Source organism: Centruroides sculpturatus, unplaced genomic scaffold (genome assembly GCF_000671375.1).
Source record: "Centruroides sculpturatus isolate CEXI.00-Female unplaced genomic scaffold, Cexi_2.0 scaffold202, whole genome shotgun sequence".
In the NCBI taxonomy this organism is placed as follows: Eukaryota; Metazoa; Arthropoda; class Arachnida; order Scorpiones; family Buthidae; genus Centruroides; species Centruroides sculpturatus.
In genome coordinates this window covers 201,939-219,563 of record NW_019384441.1, presented here as the reverse complement: position 1 = coordinate 219,563, position 17,625 = coordinate 201,939, and the positions used below count along the sequence as shown (strand labels likewise).

At 30.2% G+C, this 17,625-nt stretch overlaps 1 protein-coding gene across 2 annotated transcripts in view; it reads left to right on the top strand.

The window, feature by feature from the left end:
* LOC111620159 (uncharacterized threonine-rich GPI-anchored glycoprotein PJ4664.02-like) overlaps positions 1-17,441 on the top strand; it is a 55,012-nt gene extending 37,571 nt beyond the window's left edge. For both annotated transcript variants that reach the window (XM_023362029.1, XM_023362030.1), the window contains exon 2: positions 12,329-17,441. In XM_023362029.1, coding sequence (XP_023217797.1) covers positions 12,390-16,106 — 3,717 coding nt within the window. In that variant the 5' untranslated portion in view covers positions 12,329-12,389 and the 3' untranslated portion in view covers positions 16,107-17,441. The remainder of the gene's footprint in view (positions 1-12,328) is intronic.
* Positions 17,442-17,625: the final 184 nt, after the last annotated feature.

Sequence of the window (17,625 nt, the reverse complement as noted above, 5' to 3'; positions counted from 1 at the left end):
GGCTGTCTTATAAATTTCTATCAACTCAACATATCTGATGTGTAATCTATCTGTTGTTCTGTGTAGGATTTTAGTCTGATTGAAATAGACTTCTATGTCTGAGTCTCTAGCATATGTTGATAAGGGTGATGGATAATAGGCTTTTAGATATGTCTGTTTAATGTTCCTTTAGATGGATGGTAATGCTGCCAACTTAAATCTTACAAGATTATATACAATGTTTTTACCAATCAGTGTCAATCAAGTATCCTAAAACCAGTGGCAGCAATGTAGAATTTATGATGTGTTTGAATTGAATATCATGCATTTGCATATGAAAACATCAGCCTGACAATATCCTTTAAAAATGGATGAAAACATTTGCTTTTCATGTGAATGTTTTTGTTTTACTGAGTTTCTTGGTTATTGATTTAGAAGTTTTATTGATATTAACTAGTAATCTGTTGTCTTTTAAAAATTAAAAAGTTTTATGTTTGTTTAACTTGATAGCCAGTGAATTGGATAGTGTATGAAGTAAAATATTCTCAAGAATACAATAATTAAAACATGTTCTGTAGTTTTTGGATCTTTAGTTTTTTTTTATGTAGTATAAAAACACATATTCAGTGTTTTGACATAATTTTGAGATTTAAAAACTTACGTTGGAGGAGAAGATAAGTTGGAGGTAAATCAGTTCTGAATATGAATTGTAACAGTTTTTTAACTTTTGTGTTTTTCTGCATTAATAAAAGCATAACCTTCATAAGTGAAAATCTGCAAAAATAAAAATTCTAAATGATATTATCATGTTCCATTTTAGATAGGTTTTACTGTACTGAGACAACAAAATTCTCTGCAAAAAATAAATCAGAATAAGAAACAAAAACAGTTTATCAGTTGTTTTGCACTTTTTTATTTTTATTTTTTTTTTTTTTACCTTTTCATTTACAGTACTTACTTATTACTTTGAAAAGTGTAAAACAATTTTACAATCAATTTTTGTATCATAAAGATTGTAGAATGTAAAAACAATTAAACCTGTTCCTAACAAACAAATACTGCTGTGTATTAATATCATAAAAATAAGAAAAGTATGGTAAATAGTTTTCTTTAGGATTTGCTGACAACTTATCTCATTAATCACTTCCATGATTTAAGTTCTCTGACTACTAAGGAATACTTAAATGCATAACTTTAACAAGAAAGTGGACAGAGGCACTCTGGAAGAAAATTATTACCATAAACATCTATCAAAGAGCCTTAATTGAATTCCAACAAGATGTAATTCAAAATAAAAACTTTTGGACTAATGTGTTGATCTGGAAATGGAGATCTTCTTCAGGTCCATGTATTTAATTTTTATTTTGAATTAAATCTTGCTGGAATTCAATTAAGACTCTTTGATAGACATGTTTATAGTTCATGTTAATAGTTTGATAGACATGTTGAATTCCAGTCTCTCAATCACTATTGGAACTCCAATTACCACCATTTTTATGATGATCAGCAGTGTATGTTGTGAATTGATTTATTCATGAAACAAACATATTGCTGAAGTTGAGGATACAAAAAAAAAATTTTTGATTAGAAACATTTTCAATCATCATTTTACTCATGACTCAAGAAGAAAAATTTTTTTTTTCCAAATTTATAATTTTAAATGAAAGAAAATTCTATTTTGTTTATTATGTTTTATTAGCTGATGATGATTGAAAATGTTTTAAATTAAATGTTTCTTGGTATCTTCAACTTCAGCAGTGCATCTATTTATTTTGTTGTTATAATATTGCCAAACTTTGTAAACTTTTGTGCATTCAGTTACTTTTTGTACTTATTTAGTTTTTATTTTTTATAATATCTTAGTATTTTATATAATATAGTAGTTACAAATGTATTTATTTATGTTTATTTTAAAATTTTTATATTTATAATTTCAAACTTTTCTATTACAAATATGTTGTATATTCTGAATTGGGTCCTGTTTTTAAATTTTCTAATATTGATAATTAAATTTTCTCTGCATTTAAATTGATTTGAAGATGGGTGTTTGTTTATAAAAATATTTAGTAATTGTTTATTTGTAATTTTCCACTAGTAAAAGCAAGCTATTAGCTTTTTATTGGAATTAGAACAATTATTGCCATTTGAAGACAAAAATAATACTTTTTATTAGCTATAAGACATATTATACAAATAAGAAAAATGTTTAATATATTGAGTCCCCTTTTTTTCCTATAGTGAAAAATAAATTTGGTATTTTTATTCTAATACACATTGTATTTAATCAAAAACAGAAGTTTAGCTGTTATTTTTACATTTACGTTTTTAAATTTAATTTGTACTATTTAATTTTCAAGTTATTTACATTTACATTTGCATTCTGGTTGTCATAGTGATAAAAGTTGTTTATTGATATAATATGTTTATGGATGTTATTGAACTAAAATGGAATATAGCCTATGAAAATGAATAAGTTTAGACTAAAACAATAATAATTAGTTTTTGTATAGCATTTTGATTTATTTAATTTATTTATATTAAGCAATTTTGAGTGTATCTTTTTGTAAAATAAAAGCAGATTCTTTAGATATTATAAAAATGAAAAATGTAATTGTTTTAATAACAATAAATAGTATTAAAAATTGTAAATACAAACATTAAATTGATTTTTCAAAATATCCACATTTACAGTAATAAGAACATGAAAACATCAATAGTATTTTATGGCTCTAATATGTTCATTTATCCGGGTTTTTAGTACTCTACTGGTTTCACCTATGTAATAGAATTTAGGATGACAAGTACAGGCAAAGCTGTAGACTAGATTGTTATTAAGTAAAATGTCTGTGTTACTATTACTTTGTTCATTGATTTTTAAGGAATTTTTGATTTTATTGTTTAGTGTGGGAGCTAAAATAATGTTATATGGTGTTAAGATCTTTTGGATGTTTTCAAAAATAGTAGGGATATAAACTAACTTTTTGTAAGTTACCTGTGTTTTTGGTTTGGGTTGACGAGAAGGGGGGTTGTGTAGCCATTGGTAGATGATTCTGTTGGGGTAGTTATTTAATTGAAAAATGCGGTAAATTTGGTCAATTTCGGTGTTTTGGTTAGTAATATTACTAGTACGAGTTTTGATTTTGTTGATATACATCATGAATATGTTCTTTTTAATGTACATGGGTGTGCTGGAGTGGAAATTTATTACTTTATTGACATTACATGGTTTTATATATTTTTTAAAAGTAATGTGCTTGTTATGTCTGTGTATGGTGATGTCTAAAAAATTGAGATTGTTGTTGTTTTCATTTTCAAATTCGAAAAGGATGTTTTTTTGGATATTGTTGGCCTGATGAAGTATGATATGAGGGTTGGTTAATTGTTTGTTATAAATAACAAAGCAATCGTCGACATAACGGTTGTAGAATATTACACCTTGTAGTTTATGGATGATATTGTCTATGTTGATCATGCAAAGTTCAGCAAGTTTGGGGCCGATGCAAGAGCCCATAAAGATGCCATCAGTTTGTCTAAAGAAACTATTATTACAAATAAAGTAATTGTTGTCTAAAACAAATTCAACGAGTTGGGTTATCCATTTATCACAGTTTAGGCTATTTAAAGTATTTATTATAAACTTTTTTTGGATTGAGGGGTACATGTTTTTGATATCCAGGCTTAACATTCTCATATTTTTATTTACCTTTAGGTTTTGGAGGTTTTTAATGAACTGGTCAGTGTTTTTAATGCTATTAATTGAGTTTTCAAATATGTTTAGTTTATTTTTAAGAAATTTCTCTAGGTTGTAAAGGATANAAAGTTGTCCTACCATCCTCCCACCTTAACCCCCACTGTGCAATTCCCACCAACCTCTGTATATGTTACAAGGATCCCTCACTTCTTTGTAACATCTTCCATCAGACCTGTCCTCTACACATCTCTTCTGTATTTGTCACATCCTACAGGTATTCCGTTAATTTTTCATAATTTACACCTTTTTAATATACACTTTTTTAGTTTTGTGCATACCACTTTTTATTTTAACACACATTATACTATCCTCAGGTGCATGTATATTGATCTGATAGCACTATTTGCTCATTCCTCCTCCCGTGTTTAAATATGTGTATATATATCTTATGTGTAATACCAGCTTAATGGTCACTATCTCAGGTAATTGTATTTTATCATATAAATCACTGTACGCGTATACTAATTTTTTAAATGAATTCTGTAAATTTTGATACCTGTAACCAATTTGATAATTATGTAATAATAATAGGACTGAAGAGGGGCATTAAGCCCGAAATGCATATCCGTCCAAATCAATAGTATTAATCATTTTTTGAATATTGATGAACAGTTTATAAAAAAAAAATAGCTAATACCAATGATCTTTATTATCATTCTTTTTGATGAGTATGTGACATTTTAAAAGGATAATTTTAATGTTTGGTTCCATTTTTATTATTTTAATAATAAGTATTATTGTTATTAGATGAATTATATTCTGAATATAAATTATTTATATATTCCTTTCTTTGATGTATTCAGTTTAATATGAAACCTCTGCATGGCTTGTAAAGAAAGCTAAAAAGATTTTATTTAATTAAATTACTTGTTGGAATACTAAATGTTTTTATTTTTTTATATTGTATTTAAAACTGATTTAACTATATTTTGACTAATTTGAAATAAGGTCAAAACAGGTTTTCATTAAAACAGGGTTTAAACTTAAATTCCACTCTGTATTTTAATTATATTTTTAAACAGAGTTTACCTAAACATTAATTATGTTATCATAGTTCTCTAAAATTACTCAGCATGCTTAAATTATATTCTCTTTTTATGAAAATTACAAAAAAGAGAGAATTAGACTTTAGAGAAAAGCTTTATATACAAATTATGTAAAAATAAAAACTACTTGAACTATTTTTCCTGTAAAATAATAGTTATTATTATTATTTATTATTTTTCCATTTTCACCATATATAACTCACAAAAATTGTACTTTTAAGGTTCAGAAGTATACTGTTTTTTATGATATAATATATTCTAGTCTTACAGTGTTTGAACTATAGTTAAAACTAAAACAGCCATTAGTGAAACTAAGAGTTTATCAACAAAGCTAACATTTCCATTCCACATAATCTTCAGAGTTTGTTACAAAAGCAACATACATTCATTCTTTAGAATAAATTTTTCTTTCTCTGGAAATTGCAGTAAGAAATGTTAACACCAAACTTTCTTTGTTGTACAGTACCTTCTGAACAGTTATCCAGTAGCTTATTATCTTGATAATGACTAATGTTTTTGATCCTTCAGCTAGATCTTCGGTGAAACATAAACATTGTTTTGGAAATAGTTAAATAAATATTAAGAAGAAAAAAGAAGAAAAAAACATTGTTTTAAAAAAATGTTCTGTTAATTGAACATGTTTCTAGGTTAAATTCACTGCATGATGTCATTGTTATAAAGCGAGATATAAGATATTAAACCCATTTCAAGCTATTATTTCTTTTAAAATTTTTAAAAATTTTCTTTGACCTGATGAAGATACACCTGAAGGATCAAAAACATTAGTCATTATCAAGATAATAAGTTACTGGAGAGTTGTTTAGAAGGTTCTACAAAGAAGGTTTGGTGCTATATTTCCACTCCAGTATTAATAAGCATGAGTAGAAGAAATGTTAAGAGAAAAGATTAAAAATAAATATTTAATACAGTAGAGTCTCGAAAACTCGACCTAATGTAGACCGAAGGGTGGGAGTTTGTGAAAATGCCGGTTATCGGGAATGGGGTTAAAAAAAAAAAGTATGAGTGTTTCCTCAGAAAATACTGTACTGTACTTGTATGTATTGTTTACTTGAGAATACAACAGAGAATAAACTGCCCAAATACCCTTAAACAAAGGAAAAGTACGTACTTTATGAAGACATAGAGCCTTTACTACATGAAAATGAAAATTAATGAATACACTGTGTACAGTAATTTACCTGATAAGACAGACCTCTGAAAAATACTTTATGAGGCATAAAGCTGTCTATAATGAAAATTAATTAAGGATTTTTTCGTCCTGCCAGGGTGTGGTTGAGTTATCCAGACTGCTGGGTTATCGAGTGCCAAGTTTTCGAGACTGTACTGTACATACATTATATTTATTGAAGAGTTGTGAAATAGTGAAACTTTAGAAAAATTTAAGACCTTTACATTTAAACAATATAAGATTATTAATTAGGATTCATAAAAATTTACTTTGAAATTTACATTATCTATATTTATATATTTTAAATAATTAAGATTTTATTTTAGGAATGGAAGAAATTAAAAAATTCTTATAGCATCAAATGATGAATTGAATATGCCAAAATCTTTACTGATATGTAATATAAATGCTTTATATATTTAAGCTTTTATTTTCTAATCTGAAAAACAATAAAAATAAAAATTTATTTTTATTGTTTTCCAGATTAGGGTATATAAAATAGGAAGAATAATATATAAGGTATATGAAAATTATCTTTACAACATCTTTAAAGTTATTAGTTGATATTCCATAAAATGGAAAAGTATATTGTTATTATAACTGGAACTTTAATTAAGAATTGACATAGACATGCTGTAAAGTTGCAGTTTATGTCTTCAAATCATTGGTATTTATATTTCTATATTAATATTTAATAGAGGAGAAGGTGGTATTATGGAACTACCCCATTTCGAACTGATAATAAAGGCGAACTGTAGCGGAATGTGGCCGAACTGAACTAGGCAGACATCCATAGCAAGGGGAAAACCCGTTTTACTTCAGTTAAACGGTTGTCTGTATTTAATCAGCAAATTTGTTTTTTTCAAAATTTACAAGTTTTGAATGCTAAGTGAATTTAATTATTTTTAAAATATAAATCGTGTAGTTGTAGGTTCACTGGTGCATGTATTCCGTTCCAGAGACTTAGGGGTACATATTAATCTGTGTGATGTTCACGTTTTTTAAATTTTGGTCTTGACAGACATAAGTTAATTCGAGATGGCGATGCGTGAAATACGGACCCCATTGGTGCTTTTACAGTAATATGGAACTCAACTCCTCCGAACTTTCTATTTGCAAGCAGACATTCCTCCAGAGCAATTTGTGAAAAAGACACTAGGTAGAAAGCCAATTCTTCCTGAGAATATCGAAAAAGAGCTGCTGGAATATATATTGTTGATGGAGGTCATATTTTTCTATTATAAAAGCATTTTTGCGATAAAATACATTGGAGTAAATAATTTTGTAATTATTTAACATTTTTTGTCCTTTCCTATTTGTTTTTGGCTACATTAAAGCATTTTTTTGAAAATATACAGTAAGGTTCCATATTACCACCCGATTTTCTCTAAGCCTACTTTCGGACTTTTTGTACAAAAGCCTTCAAAAACCATACTTATAATTACACTAGCGAAAAATCCAATTAGAAACATTTAGTTTACTAGTTACCAGTACTTTTCGCACAAAAAATGTGGGTGTAGTTATGATACCTTGTTTACAATTCACTAAAATGTAATTGGGGTTCCATAATACCACCTTCTCCTCTATATCATGTATCAGATTGTTTCTATAGAATCATAAATCAAAGATCTGGACCAATGGTGTCCAACTTCTTGATTACAGGTCAAATTGTACATAATTTGTAGGTAGGCAGGCTACACATATTTTGTATATTCCATATAAACAAAAAGTATGTCTATTTCTATCATTTATAAGTGATATATCAAATGTGTTTGTAGACTGGATTAATTTGTGCCATGGGACTGATTTGGCCTGGAGGTAGTTGTTTGGGCTCATTGATCTATCAAAACCCTACAGAAGCTAGAATAGTAAATAATAATTACCTTAAATCACCTTAAACACTACTACAGTAGAACCTCAAAAACTCGGCCTAATGTGGACCAAAGGGTGACCAAGTTTGTGAAAATGCCGGGTTATCAGGAATGCGGTTAAAAAAGGATAAGTATGCGTGTTTCCTCAGAAAATAGTGTATTGTACTTCTATGTATTGTTTGCTGGAGAATACAACAGAGAATAAACTGCCCAAATACCCTTAAACAAAGGAAAAGTACGTACTTTATGAAGGCATAGAGCCTTTACTACATGAAAATGAAAATTAACAAATACACTGTGTACAGTAATTTACCTGATAAGACAGACCTCAGAAAAATACTTTTAACTTTATGAGAGCTTTTATACTTTTATAAAGCTGTCTATAATGAAAATTAATTAACTAAGGAATTTTTTGCCCTGCCAGGGTGTGACTGAGTTATCCGGAGTGCCGGGTTATCGAGAGCCGAGTTTTTGAAGTTCTGCTGTACCAGTAGATAGCTTTATCACAAACATTTTCACCTTCTTAAGTAAAGGTTTTTTTGAATGCATAAAAACTCAATTATCTCTCATTTGGCAAAATTTATTTTTGATGAAAGACAAGTATGTAAATTCTGGTATTGTTGTTAAATTGATTTAAACATGATAATAAATGTATGGGAAAAATTTTTAAATTGTTTAAATTTTATAACAATTCAAAATGAATAACTAGATAATAAGAAGTCGAGTATGTAAAGGTGTTTTAAAGGTTCAAACCTTACAAACATTTGTAATTTAATGGATAACAAGTTAAATGTGCAAAGGAATTTTATGGTTTTAATTTTCAGTAATCTGTAATCTAAAAGTTGGCTAAAGAGGGGCAAGAAATGCCTGAAACGTATACAAATACAATGAACACGTATCATCTGAATAAAATTTAATGATGAGATTTGCCAAGTGTCTGAATAAATACAATATATGATTTGTGTTCAAATTACTAAAAATTACTGGCACGGTTTCAAAAATAGCAGAAAAATTTATTCAATCTTTTCAATTCAATCAAGCTTGTTATTATACTTAAGAGACTGAAAATGTTTGCATGCTGAAGAAGCTATCTGTTGGAAGTAGTGTTTGAGGCAATTTAAAATAATTATTTCTCACTGATCTAGATAGCCAAAATATAAAACCATCATAGTTTATCATTTGAGAAATCCTTATTGAAGAATTTTCTTTTGCTTTTTCAATATCTACCAATTTCTTTGGTAGCTTGAAAAACAACTAATTTTCACATATGTATCCAAAAACTGATAGTTTTTATGAAATTAACATTTTTTTCTTATTTCAAAACTTGAAATATTTATGCAGCCAGAAGTGATGTGTTGTATAGTTTCTGGCATGATGTGACATTTTCTGCATGTGTTGTATCTTTGAGTATGTGTTTTCTGTAGTTTTTATTATTTCTGACCTGATCCTGTATGGCAGTCATGAATCCTTCCATCTCCCCAGAGAGGCATCCTTGAGCTAACCAGCTGTTTGATGCTGTTTTGTCAACAAAATCCTGGACCAGGTCTTAAGGATGCCTGCCATGGAGTGCCTTTCAAGCCCATGATTGCTTAATGGTGTCTATGATTTTTATAGGTTGTGTTGTGTCCATATGATGTGAGTGTAAGTTTGATGGTGTGTTATTTGAGTCTGCTAGAGTTACTTATTTATGTAACTGTGATGTTTCTTCTTTTTATAGAAAAACTCTTGCAGTGTCTGTATTTGTTTGTAGTGAAGGTTTACTATGTTGGTCAGGCCACATCTATCATCTTTATATGGAAGGGTTAATTTTTCTATGATGATGATTATTATTATTATGGCATTTAATTAATTGTGTTATTTTTACTAATAATAAATTAAAACACAAAAACAATAAATAATAATATACATAAATACTGTATAATTAAATGAAAATTGTATTAAGTAATTGCATACCATTGACTTTGTCATCATCTTAAATATAGCTTTCAGATCTATCATGTGTGTACTGATTTTGTGCTTTGTGATAAGTTTTTTTTCACCTCAATCGTCAATATTGCAGCCTTCCTCTTAGACTTTGTTGCTTCCACATAATACTCAAATGCTATGGTTAATAAATAAAGGTTATATTGGGTTGAACAGAAAGATTTTGCATATTTTTGTTGTTACTTAACATAGATTTATGATTTAATTATAACAATTGTGAAATTTAACAAATTATTGCTAATGTGAGATTATATACAGTCGACCCTCCTATAATTACGATTCCTATAAAACTACAAAAAAATATACGTATTTTGGAAATGTTGAGTCGGATTAGTGTAGAATCAATTAATTTTATGGAAGAAAACCTTTCAATCAGCCGTAGTCCGTAAACTTGACACGTGTCAGGCTGTGATTGGAACGACTTGTAAGAAATCGGATTCCTAATAAATTGGAACGTATCTATATCTTATAGGGGGGTCGACTGTATATTCTTTGTTTAAAAGCATATTTTAAACTTTTTACTTCACATTTTGTTTGAATAAAATGAAGTTGGAAATATCTTCAGATAAAAAGCATATCAAGCATATTATGCTTTGAGTTTCAGAAAGATTTTAATTCCATCAAACAATAAAAAAAGAAACAAAATGTAATGTGTATGGGAAACGTTCTCCTAAACTTCAAACATGTCAAATGTGATTTAAAAAACTCTCTAATAAAATGAATTACACTTTACGCTTACATTTAAATATGTAAAATGTAGTTGTGTTATGGCTTTACTGTTTGCAACTATTTAGAGTTTTTATGCTCTAAATAGGTGCTCGCTAGTACTTTCAGTAGTATAAAGCTACCATCTTCAGGCAAATATCAAATATAAATATTTTTCAAACAATTAGCTTTCGAACAAACTTATGAAAAAACAAATTGAATACAGTTTGATTTGTTTTTTTTGTTTGTTTTAAATTCACTAATTGGATTGAAATTATTATATATCAAAGCCACTACTAGAATGCTCTGCCTCTGTCTTGCAGAACATTGCGATGATGTTGCACTTAGCAACTGTACAACAAAGTTAACTAAAAAGGTAATAGAGAGCAAGTTTGAGCCGCTTTGGTTTCAAACTTATTTTCTAAAACACTGTGGGGATCAAAAAACGTTATTCTCATGGAAATCTCTTTACATCTCAGCAATGTCACCATGTAACTCTCCCATACTACACATACTGGAGCTATGGATATCACTGTTTAATCTGCTAAAGTTGTAAGTCATATGTTTGTGATAAAATACCTCACAATCATTAGTGCCCAAACATTTATTATTTGTTTATTGTCCATTTAATTCATTATTAATTATATACTTTATATTTTAATCCAATTTTATTTCATTGTTTTCCTTTTACATATTATCATATTTTGAATTGTTGTATAAATTTTTAAAAAATTGTATGTGTGTAATTTATATTCCATGCAAATGTGGGACAAGCAGTTTGAAAAAATGTTGGTTTCTATTCAGATTCTATCACTTGAATTTAAATGTTATGTTCTTTGTAAACAATTTGCATGAAGAGGACAGTTGTATACTGTTGAAAGTACTTTCATAATAAATTTTTTTTATGTAACACCAACAGACAGTTCTGTACATTATTTTTCTAATAGTATTTGGCATGTATGATTATTTAAATTTTATTGCTTTTTTTTTATTATATTTGTTATGACTTTAGTCAGGTCTGCATTAATTAGTTAGGTGGTTGAAGACAATGTTTAACATAGCTATGCCAAACCATCCTGAAAAATTCTGAGTATATGATATGTATTCAGATTTTATTGACTGCTACTCCCTCAAAGGGAATAGCAGTCAATAAAATCTGAATACATATCATATACTCAGTCAGTAAAAACATTTCAGTCAGTCAGTAAATACTCAGTAATACATCAGTAATACTCAGTCAGTAAAATAGCATATACTCAGTCAGTAAAAAAGTAGCAGTCAATAAAAATAATTGTTGGAACTTGACATGCTGGAACTTGACATGACTGCTGCTTTGACTGCTACTCCCTTTGAGGGAGTAGCAGTCAAAGCAGCAGTCATGTCAAGTTCCAACAGTGGCTGATAGTAGTTTGTGAGTTCATGCTTGATCAATAAACTGGCTATGTAGAGTTTTCTTCATATGCCTAAACTCTAAATAGGAGCCAGTTTTCCATAGAAAATCCTTCTGGGAAATAGCCTCTCTTGGCAGATCACTATATGCTGTGTTACCATATCCCATCAAACAAACATTGACTACAAATCATATTCTCAGAATAAATACTCCATAGGATGCCAAATGATTGACCAAACATATCTTTTTTACATTTTAAAAGCATTTAAAAAAAACTAAACTAACTATATGATGATGTTTATATAATTTAATTTTATGAATAATAATTAATTTTACAAATTATTCTTTCTGTCTGGTAAGAAAATATTCTGCTTTTAAAATATATTGTCTTCATTATTTTGTTTTTATTTTTAGGTAATCTCTTATTTACCTGGGAAAGCTGCAGTTCCTCTGATGAGTCAAATGAGAAGGAACAATGAGTGATAGTTCTTCTGGTCCTCCCACTACCACTAATGGTGGTAAGGAGCCCACTATGGGAACAAAGCCCATGGTGGGCTCCAGTGAAACATCCTGGACCAATGATGATGGTCTCAATGTGCATTCATCTTCATCAATTGAACCTTCCTTTACAGGATGTGATGATATACCAACCAACTCCATATCAACAACTGTGACAGGATGTAATTTGCTGCATTCATCAGAAATTGCCAAATCTCCAACAGAATCTACATCACAATCATCAAACATTCATTCTGAAATGAATCATCCATTAGATTCTAAATTGAATGCATTATCATTGCCGACAGATAATGTAGAACATGTTGCAACTGATGGTTCAGAATTGTCCTCATTACAGGAGCATTCATGCATATCAGAAGCAGTTTGTACTATTTCATTAACAGAAAAAGAATTAAATATGTGTACTCCACAAATAGAGGAAAATAGTTCTCATACAGGATTTCTTTCTGGGGAAATAGATATAAGAACTCAAGTTTCTCCTCATATATTAGGAAATGTATCTGTAGTACAGCCTACATCAGAGATGTTAGCAACTGATATAGGTAATATAGATGAATCAAATAGTATTAGTGAAGTTACACCTAATGAATCAATATCTGCACCTCCAGAAGAATCTTCCATCCAGATGCAAGATTTAGTACAAGAACAAGAATTTAAGAGTATTAGTTCCTCTGTAATTTCTCATTTTCATTTAGGTGAGTCTCAAACATCTCTTATAATGCCAGACAGTAGTTCAGCATTGATGAGATCCACTATATCAAGTGATGGTTTGACGGGTATCTGTTTTTCTCCACCTCGTACTAGTTCATATGAAATACCAAAAGGAGTGAGCTTACCACCTGTATCAACTATTATACGTTCGTCAGCTTTAGCTGCAGCAAAAGGCAGATTTGACAATCCTTATCCAAATCCTGATTTAAATCTTGAACTCACATCATCTTTATCAAAAACAAATTCTTTTCCTTCACTTTCTTCTCTTGATGTTCAACAAACAATTATAAATCCTCATTCTTCAGAAACTATGGTAACTTTGGCTAATTCAGTTTTAAGTGGAATGAAAGATTCATCTTCGTTAGTTGATACCAAAATTATTTGTATATCTTATTCACAAACTCCTGATAGTCATATCCCTTCGAGAGTTTGTGACAGTTCTTCCATTATGGTAACATCTGCAGCTACATCTTGTATGGGACCAGAAACAAATATACCTCATACTTTATTAGATGATCAGTCAAATTCTTCAAAAGGTTTAGGTGCAGTTACTGTAGACCATCCTTTGCATTCAACACAGGTCCATATAGATTCGCTTCATGAAGTCTCTCGAGGAAAAGTTGATGCAGATACAAGTGCTGAACTTTCTTTATCAGGTGCTGTTGCAACTTCAGATTCTACTACAACTGATGATGCGTCTGATTTTGAATGCATTTCTACCCTTCCGCATAAAGATTCAGATGCAGTTGATTCAAATATATCACATCACATGGATCAGATTTGTCAAGTAGAATCTACCACTGTTATTCATTCTGTTTCTGATCAAGATGTTACCTCAGAAGAATCTACATCAAATATTTCAAGATCTCATTCTAGCCATATTACACAACTTCCTGAACTTATTAGAGTAGTTTCTAGTTCTAGAAATGTACAACATATGACAGTTCAAACTGGAAATCAAACCCTACCATCTCAAGTATCTACTTCTATCCCTCCAATAAGAACTTTACTAGCATCTCAACAAATTAAACCATCTTCTTCACCTTTTTCAACATCACCAAATTCTGGATCTTTAGCAGAAAATAGTAATGTACAAACTCAGGAAACAGAAAAGTTGGTATCTGAGAGTGCAATGGCATCTTTAGGTATCACAATGGAACAAGATAATCCTTCTCAATCTGAAAATATTTCAGCATTTCAACTTGCAATGGAAACAGCAGTATCTACAGTATCTACTTCTAATACCTCTTCTGGAACTAGTGTTATTCAGCAGTTTTTGGCAACAGATTCCACTCAGGGAAGATTATCATCTGTTGTCCATCATCCACCAGGTGGAGTGATTGCTTCAGTAATGACAAATAAGGTTAGACCACCTGCAACAACAATCAGAAGTGATGAAAGGCATGTTCATCATTCTCAATCTGTTATTACTGCATCTACTGTTATGGATACAAATAAAGCACCAAATAGTACAATAACAGAATATCCTTTGACTTCATCATCAATGATAGATGCAGGTGATTCATCTGTTGTAACTTGTACAGAACCATCAGTTACTACAGTTTCTTCACCTGTATCAAATACTACTGATGCTGCTGTGACTTCTCCTTTGTCTAGCATTGCATCTGTGGCATTGCCTTCTACTTTGACAAATTTATCACCCAGTGCCCTAGCATTTTTACAAGCTAATTTCACAGCTCTTCAGTCCATTCCTCATACCTTACCTACAACTTTAACCACTGAAGGTGCTGTCCAGACTGGTTTGAATTCTCCTTCAGTACCAAACATTTCCCCATTATTATTACCAAGTATACCAAGTATTGTTTCAAGTGCTGTATCCACCTCTGTGCCCCCAATAAAACAAGAACCTGAAGAAAATATTGCAGTTACTTCAACTAAAACAGCTGCTGCAACTCCAACAAACAATAGTATGTATGCAGCTCTAGCTACTTTACCTTCATTATTGAAGAATGATGGTACTGTTACTGGTCCACTTCCACCATTTACTGTTGTGTCAGGTTTGTCACCAATAGTCAAACGTGAAATTGGAACATCACTTGCCAATACATTTCTTGCTACTCAAGGAACACTTCCTTCAGGTGTAATGACTATAAAACAAGAAAAACAAGAATCTGAAATAGCTACTTTGACTTCATCTGATTCAAATGCTACCCTTCCAAGCCTGGTACGTCTACCATCTATTGCTTCAGTGGGAATTTCCAAAATAGCAACAACTGGAGCAGTAACTCCATTGTCCACCTTAACTAACCCAGTGCCTTCTCAAACTTCTACGGTAACTTTCCCTTCTGTTGCTATAACTACTGCAACCAGTACATCATCATGCACAGTTGCTACACCTACAGTGCTTGTTGGAATTTCAGCAGCAACAATTACATCAGTTGCATCCAAAGATACTGCAGAGGAAGATGATAAAAAAATGTGTTGTGTTATGTGCAAAAATGGTAGTCCATGTGGATTACATCCAACTCAGACTCAAGGAACATCTTCACAAGGGCCTTTATTGTCTACCGATCCAGCAAAACCTTTTCGCTGTCAGTTATGTGGTAAACATTTGGCTTCAAAAAACGTCTATCAGTTGCACATGAGGTCTCATTCTGGTGAGAAACCTTTCACCTGTAACTTATGTGGACATCATTTTTCACAAAAGACATCTCTCACTCGCCATATGCGATCTCATACTGGTGAGCGTCCTTTCCCATGTGAAGTTTGTGGGAAACGTTTTGCAGATAAGGAAAGAATTAAAATTCACATGCGTACTCACACTGGTGAGAAGCCATTTGCATGTGAGGTATGTGGTAAACGTTTTTCACAAAAATCTACTGTCAAAAGACATATGAGTGTTCATACTGGTGAAAAGCCTTTTAAATGTGAAGTTTGTGGAAAAGGATTTGCAAACAGGGGCAATTTAAATGCCCATAGTAAAACTCATGCAAATACATAATATTTGTAGATGATACATGCAGAAGTGTGATACTATCTTCTACATTTAAAAAAAAAGGAGTTTTTATATCTGCAAATATATGTTTTACTAACTCAAATGGTCAAGATTTTGGCCTCAGCCATTCTGTGAATTTTAAGGGATCCTATTGGCTGTAAAATATTGAATTGTCAGATGACATACCTCAAAACTGCTTTAGCAGTTCACTTTTCCTATCTCTTATACACATTAATGGAAAGCATCAGAGATGGGAGTTATGGCATCTGTGTTTCACCTGGCTAGTATTGTTACTTTATAGGTGACTAAATTAAGATACTGTATTATAGATGATGTTGATCTGTAACCTGTTGTCCACTTCAAGTGAACAATTGGTGATTTGTCACTACTGAGTGGTTGGCAAGTACAAAGTGATGTTTGTTGCAATATCTTAAGAAGGTTTTTAAGAAAATTCAGTAATGTCTTCTGTATACCTGTTTATGTGAGAATTGTCACTAATACATTGATGCACATATCTAGCACATGTCAAGCAAATAGAATATTGAACTGTGACTTAAAGAAACACTTTCAAGTGAAAATATTTTTGTTTTCTCAGAAATAATCAGGGTATTTCGAATATATATAGTCATGATATGTATCTATATATATATACATATAATACATAAATGCAAAAATTATATAGTATATATGTATATATATAATATAGAAAGAAGAGAGAAATGATTGATAACAGATTGTTGAAGTTGTTGGTTTTATAGCTTTTGAGCCAGGTAATGGCATTTATGCTTTAATTTATGAATGGTAATAAGTAGATTATAAATTCAATAGCTATTTCCATGTTAAAATGTTCAAATCATGCACATAGTATTAGATAAAATTTTAAAATAATTTGTTTATGAAAAAATTTCAATGAATAGTGACCTATTTTGTTGCCATTCCAAGCACAGAATTCAGATTTATTAATGTTAAATGAAATTTCTTAATTGTTACATTTTAGGCTATTGATTGTTGTTACAGTGCAGATCATGATGTTTAATGCATTAGTTCTCATAAATAGGGAGAGCTGTTTAATAAAATTCTGAAATTAAACATGCTCAAAAATTATGCAAAAACTTTAAATTCGATAGTACATTTTTATATTTGTTGTTATTTTTTAAAGTTTTCCTTATTTAAATTATATATATATATAAATATCTATATTTATGTATCATTTTAAAATTAAATTTATGAGAACCTCTTGTTAGCAGCATCATGAAGTACTGTCTGATACCTTACCTGGTGTACAGATTGTACAGATGTTGAGATAGAATGGATTTGGTTAAGAATTTAATAGTTATTAGATAGAACAACTGGTGTTAGTATAAAGATACTGGTTGTTAGCCAAAATTGCTGAATAAATCTTACTTTGCACATTTATTTTGTGCCCTTTTTATAATATAAGGTTCTAAACACTATTAGCAGCAGACTGATAACCAGTTATCTGAAGACTAATACTGGATATTAGGCAATTATCTTCCCTGCCTGT